This window comes from Panicum virgatum, chromosome 9K (genome assembly GCF_016808335.1).
Source record: "Panicum virgatum strain AP13 chromosome 9K, P.virgatum_v5, whole genome shotgun sequence".
NCBI classification, from domain to species: Eukaryota; Viridiplantae; Streptophyta; class Magnoliopsida; order Poales; family Poaceae; genus Panicum; species Panicum virgatum.
The window spans coordinates 57,355,658-57,361,839 of NC_053144.1; the positions used below are offsets into that span (position 1 = coordinate 57,355,658).

General features: G+C 50.7%; 1 protein-coding gene across 1 annotated transcript; it reads left to right on the forward strand.

Annotated features, from left to right (window-relative positions):
* The first annotated feature begins 1,303 nt into the window (after window positions 1-1,303).
* LOC120652634 (acetate/butyrate--CoA ligase AAE7, peroxisomal-like) lies at window positions 1,304-5,830 on the forward strand. The gene is made up of 3 exons (XM_039930515.1): window positions 1,304-1,648; window positions 2,856-3,446; window positions 4,726-5,830. Exons 1-3 carry the CDS (start codon window positions 1,433-1,435, stop codon window positions 5,620-5,622), a joined length of 1,704 nt encoding a protein of 567 aa, XP_039786449.1. The 5' UTR covers window positions 1,304-1,432; the 3' UTR covers window positions 5,623-5,830.
* Window positions 5,831-6,182: the final 352 nt, after the last annotated feature.

The window sequence follows — 6,182 nt, forward strand, 5'->3', positions numbered from 1 at the left end:
CATGATAAATGTTGTTTTTTAAGGACGGTCGCGTGCACGACCAGCTTCTGTGTTGACCCGCGACGAGGGATTCCAGTTCCAATCTTCACGCACACCTGTACAAGAAATGGAGGCCGAAGTCGCGTGCTGACGTTCTCTGCGCCCGTCCGTTGGGGCCACGCTGTGCTGGAACGGGTCGCCCGGGCGCATCGTTTGGGTTTCGTCTGGCGAAGGCGACCGATCATTATCCTATTATCCGTTCTTGAAAATTCCATGCAACAGATTGACAACAGAAGCTGGTCGCTCGTAGCTGCCCCACTTGCAAGTTCTTTTTTTTTTTTGCCCGAGAAAGAAATGCGATGAGTCCTTCCTGACCCGATCTGTTCCGTTCAGCGCGAGCTGATCCGCAGAGTTGTACATCTTCTTCTTCTTCTTCAAGCGTTGTTACTGGCTGCTGCCATCGAAATTTTCTCGACGGCGTGTCAAGCGTGGCGTCCTCACGTCCAGCTCCGACCCAAACGGAAGCGATCCGTCGAGAGGTCCGGCGAAAGCGACCGGCGGGCCAGTGCTGATCCGACGAGGACGTGCAGTGTAGTTTCGTCCGCAGCAAAGAAAGTTTTTTTTTTTGACAGCACGAGCCTCCGTGGTCCGAAGACCATCCTATCCTACCTGGCTACCTGCCTACCTGTGCCATGTTAGGTGGAACGAGACATTTTTTTTTGGGCTAGGTGCAACATGAAAGAGGTGCCTCCAAGGAGGCAGGTGGAACGAGACATGGGTAGCAGCTGTTTGCCGTTTTTTTTCCTTCCGATTTTCGTTTGGAGGAATCAGCTGTTCTAGGATCCCAGCGTGCAATTCATGCGTCCGCGATCACCATGGCGGCGGCGGCGGCGGCGGCAATCACATCGCGGGACCTGCCGATCTGCCACCCGAAACTGGACGCCGGTCCCCGGACAGCCCCTGCCCATAAACAAACTCCCGGGCTCCCCAGCCTCAGGCTGCCTGCATTGCATCATCGGCCACGGCCGGCGCTCGCCAGTCGCCACCACCACCCGCCGCCTCGCGCCCGCGCGCCACCCACCCGCCCACCCGAACGGACGGGGGCGCACGCCCCGCGCCGTGCGCCGCCACTAAAAAACCCGCGAAAACCCCCGCGCCTGGCCAGGGGCTGCCGCCGCGGCCGACCCCGACCACCCGCTCCTCATCCCCCGTCTCCGTCTCCCTCTCACCGTCACCGCCACGACGGACGGCTTGTCCCGGCGGCCCACCTGCCCGCTGCGCTGGCGCTGCCCCCGGAACACATATAAAAATGGCCGGCGAAGCGCCCCCCCCCCCCCCCCCCCACTCGTCCGGACTCTCCCTCCCTTCCGCCTCCCCGATCCCCCATCACCATCCCCGCAGCCGCAGAGCCCCGCGCCGAGGTCAAAGCCCCGCCATTGGTGGCGGCGCGGAGATGGCGGCGGAGCGGGACATCGACGACCTGCCGCGGAACGACGCCAACTACACGGCGCTCACGCCGCTCTGGTTCCTCGAGCGCGCCGCGCTGGCCCACCCGGCCAGGGCCTCCGTCGTGCACGGGCCCGTGCGATACACCTGGGCCGACACCTACAGCCGCTGCCGCCGCCTCGCCTCCGCCCTCGCGCGCCGGTCCGTCGAGCACGGAAGCACGGTGCGGCCTCCATCTCTCCCTCTCCCTTCACAGTTCCCACTCCTCTTGGTCTTGTTCCGTTGGTGTTCCGACTCTAACTCTCTGAGATGATTACAGAGAGATAACTTGCACTTAACTTAGTGGGAGATTCCAACAATAAGTTGTTACTACGCTGTTGAAAACCTTCCATGAAAGAAAAATCTATGCTGATAACTTAGACTGTCAACTCCTGAATTACTGGTGAAACACCGAAACAGATGGCTGGTCCTATCATGCTGGCAGTAGTTGGTTAGCTGAACGGTGTGTTCCTTCGGTACCCGTAGTAGGACATCCTAAGAGCTCATGTGTTTCTTGTGCACGCAAACACATGACAATATTTGATGCGTCACATGCTAACTGAAATAATCTGAAAAAATAAAATGCCTTTTGACAGAAATCAACTGTTTGTTGCGGGAACCATCTAACAGAAATAGGTTTTTGGAAGTGTCTCCAATATGTCGTCACTCATGCTTGGCCCCAAACAGTCCATATTTAGCTCATTTACTATATCTGTGGTATTGTGCTACCAGAGCAGATCTGGAACATCGTACCATATTCACTTGCATACATTCTGAAATTCGAATTATGATCAGACATTCAGACTTACTAAATTCAGACAAGAATCTGCTGTTTCAACAAAGCTTCCATGTTTGGAAGTCACAGCTTATTAAGTTTGACAATGGTCCTTACTTGTTTGGGAATGGTGTGGTGAAGTTTTGATGTGGAGATGTATTGAAAGGCCTATCCACCACTATCATCTGCCAATGTAAAAGGAAACTCATCATTTACATAATGATCGTTCCCCTTGTGATCAGCTGGATAGCTGAAAAACCTTGCAATAAAATAGGGCTGAGCAAAGGTCAGTTGACAATTCCTTTTTCTAAAAAAAATTGCTGCCAAGGGCAGAACCAGAAACATATGCCATTGGTGTCACTCCTTGTAAGTGTTTTTTGTTATGTACATTTGGAATTTTAGTGGAACTAGCAGCAAACCAGTGTCACGGGACACCAATGGATACATGCTGGAGCTGCCCCTGGCAGCTGCAGTCTTACTCTGTTTGTCTTATACAGAAGAATGATTTCATAAATAATATTGATTACATTGATGCAGATAAAGCTTCTTCAATTCTATGCACTCAATGCATTCTATCATGTTTTTATTGATTCTTGGTTTATCCTGAATCTCTTAGGTAGCTGTAATAGCTCCAAATATCCCAGCAATTTATGAAGCTCATTTTGGAGTGCCCATGGCGGGGGCAGTGGTCAATTGTGTCAACATTCGACTAAATGCTGCCACTGTTGCATTTCTCTTGGAGCACTCCTCGGCTGAAGTTGTGATGGTTGACCAAGAATTTTTCTCCCTGGCAGAGGAATCTTTGAGGATTATTGCAGATCAAAAGAAAGGTGCTTTCAAACAGCCACTTCTTATAGTTATTGGTGATCAAACATGCGATCCAGCAGCCCTCCAAGATGCTTTGAGAAAAGGAGCCATCGAATATGAGGCGTTCTTGGAAAGTGGTGATCCAGAGTTTGCCTGGAAACCACCACAGGATGAATGGAAGAGTATAGCACTAGGTTATACTTCTGGGACAACTTCTAACCCAAAGGGTGTGGTACTGCATCACAGGGGAGCTTACTTAATGTCGCTGAGTGCTGCCTTAATATGGGGAATGAATGAAGGAGCTGTATACTTGTGGACTTTGCCAATGTTCCACTGTAATGGCTGGTGCTATACATGGGCGCTTGCTGTTCTTTGTGGAACAAGTATATGTCTTCGTCAGGTATACCTTCTTTTTCCATATAAATGTATGCCGACCTTACTATCAAGTGCATGTAGAACAAAAGGTCTATTGAAAACCGAAGTAGTTATGAAGATCCAATGATCCATATATGAAATGGCATGTTTCATTGAATAGCATCATGTCTACGCAAATAGGTCATTTACACAACTTCGAGAACAAGAGCACAAGTCATGTCACTGGAAAACAAATTTAGGTGGATTCAAACACCCCTAGAAAATTGTCGTGCCTATACCATGAGAAATGGAAACAGCAAATAATAAAAGATTAATTGATCAAAACTTATCAAGTATGAATGTGTGCAAAGAAACAATTCCTTCATGCCATATTGCTATTTTTCAATGTTTCCTTCCATCAAAAGCAGTGCGGTGTAAACATAAAAGATTTTACCTTGATGATCTATGTAAGGAGAGGAAAGGAAAAACATAACATGAAACTAGTATTTTGTAGGCTCTGCATTACTACATTGTCAGGCTACAATTAGGATGGTTATCTGTGCTGGAATAAGCAGGATATCTTGAAGTTTTCATTTAGCAGCTGACTGATGGCTCATTTTTCACTTTCAATTCTTGGTTTCTCAATAGTGGGATTTTCTTCATATCGTAACTTTTACAAGTTTCTCCCCAGATAACATGACTCAAAAGAATATTAGATGGTTGATGGTTATGGACTTGCATGTGAGCCACTAGCCACATACCCACATGAATGGACGAACATGTTCAAATTTAACTGAGTCAATGATGTTCATGTCATTTGACTAAGTGCATTGCCAGCTTGATTGTTATTTTCCTTATAACCTTGATTGGGAAGTGAACTTTGTTTCCCAGATGTTAGTAAGTAGTACTAACAAGAATGCTTTTCGGCATGCATTGCTTGAAGCAAGTTTGCCAAGCAGAATACTTGATGATAACATTGGAAATCATCAGACTAGTTGTTTCATTTTATCCATCTTGGCTGTTGACCAGTAGAATTGCCCAGATTAGTACAGTTTCGGCAAAGTTAGTCCTCTTGAATCAATTGTTTTGTTTCTGATTTTTTTGGGGCAAGTTTTGTTGTAACTTGTAAGGTCGTTAATGATATCACCTTTTGATTTAAGCTTGCTTAATATAATGAAAAGAATACAAATCACATGATAAATAATTAATTCTTCCCAATTCAACTGATTCACATATACATATGAGAGATGAAACATCAGCAGGTTAATTCACCTAATTCTCATCAGCAACTGATTTTTTCTTCTTCTGTATACTTTGTACAACAGGTTTCAGCAAAGGCCATCTTCTCGGCTATAGCCAACCAGGGTGTGACTCACTTCTGTGGGGCACCAGTCGTGCTGAACACCATCGTCAACGCCCCTCCGGTAGACACCATTCTCCCTCTGCCTCGTGTCGTCAACGCCATGACTGCTGGCGCTGCTCCGCCACCCTCCGTCCTGGCGGCAATGTCGAAGCTCGGCTTCCGCATCACCCACACCTACGGCCTGTCGGAGACGTATGGACCATCCACCGTGTGCGCCTGGAAGCCGGAGTGGGACAGCCTGCCAGCCGACGAGCGCGCCCGCCTCCATGCGCGACAGGGCATCCAGTACGTCGGCCTGGAGGGCCTCGACGTCGTGGACCCGAAGACGATGGCGCCGGTCCCGGCGGACGGCACCACGATGGGCGAGATCGTCATGCGCGGGAACGCCGTCATGAAGGGGTACCTGAAGAACCCGAAGGCGAACGCCGAGGCGTTCGAGAACGGGTGGTTCCACTCCGGCGACCTGGGCGTGCGGCACGCCGACGGGTACATCGAGGTGAGGGACCGCGCCAAGGACATCATCATCTCCGGCGGGGAGAACATCAGCAGCTTGGAGGTGGAGAAGGCGGTGTACCTGCACCCGGCGGTGCTGGAGGCGTCCGTCGTGGCGCGCGCCGACGAGCAGTGGGGGGAGTCGCCGTGCGCGTTCGTGACGCTCAAGGACAGCGTGGACCGCTCGGCCGAGGCGGCGCTGGCGCGCGACATCATGGGGTTCTGCCGCGAGAGGCTGCCCGGCTACTGGGTGCCCAAGTCCGTGGTGTTCGGGCCGCTGCCCAAGACGGCCACCGGCAAGATCAAGAAGCATGAGCTCAGGACCAAGGCCAAGGAGCTGGGCCCGGTCCGGAAGAGCAGAATGTGAGCTCATCTTGCTCGCTGGCTTTCACCTGCTTGTCTCAACATTTCTTGTTTATCGATCGTGTTTCGTGTCTGGAAAACCGCTGGTGTTATCTGCACTCCTAGATGAAGGTTGTATACTACAAACTGTATTTCTTTTTGTATAATGCCCCTATTGTACGACCAACACGCACAACTGATGAACTATATTCGAGTTATGTCGGGAAAACATATATTAGCGTGTTTGGTGGCCAGCCACAGCTGGCCATGCCACACTCGTCTGCACCACAAGGTGTGGCGGACGAAATGCCCGCCACAGTCAACCACCGCTCCGCCCGTTGACTGTAGCGTGACGGTACTGTAGTATGGCTTGGCGAGTGAGGCTGTGGCGAACTGGGGGTGCAACCAAACAGCCAGCGAGTTTGTGTACCACTCCACTTGTATTCCAAGGCCAAGGGTACGACAATGGCAAAACAGCTACAAAGACCTGAGAGCAAGTTTTATAGATTTCGCCGGCCGCTGGCTGGGAACGTGCGCGGGATGGTGGTGGGCCGCGCTGCTGCTCAGCCAATGGCAGGGCGCGCA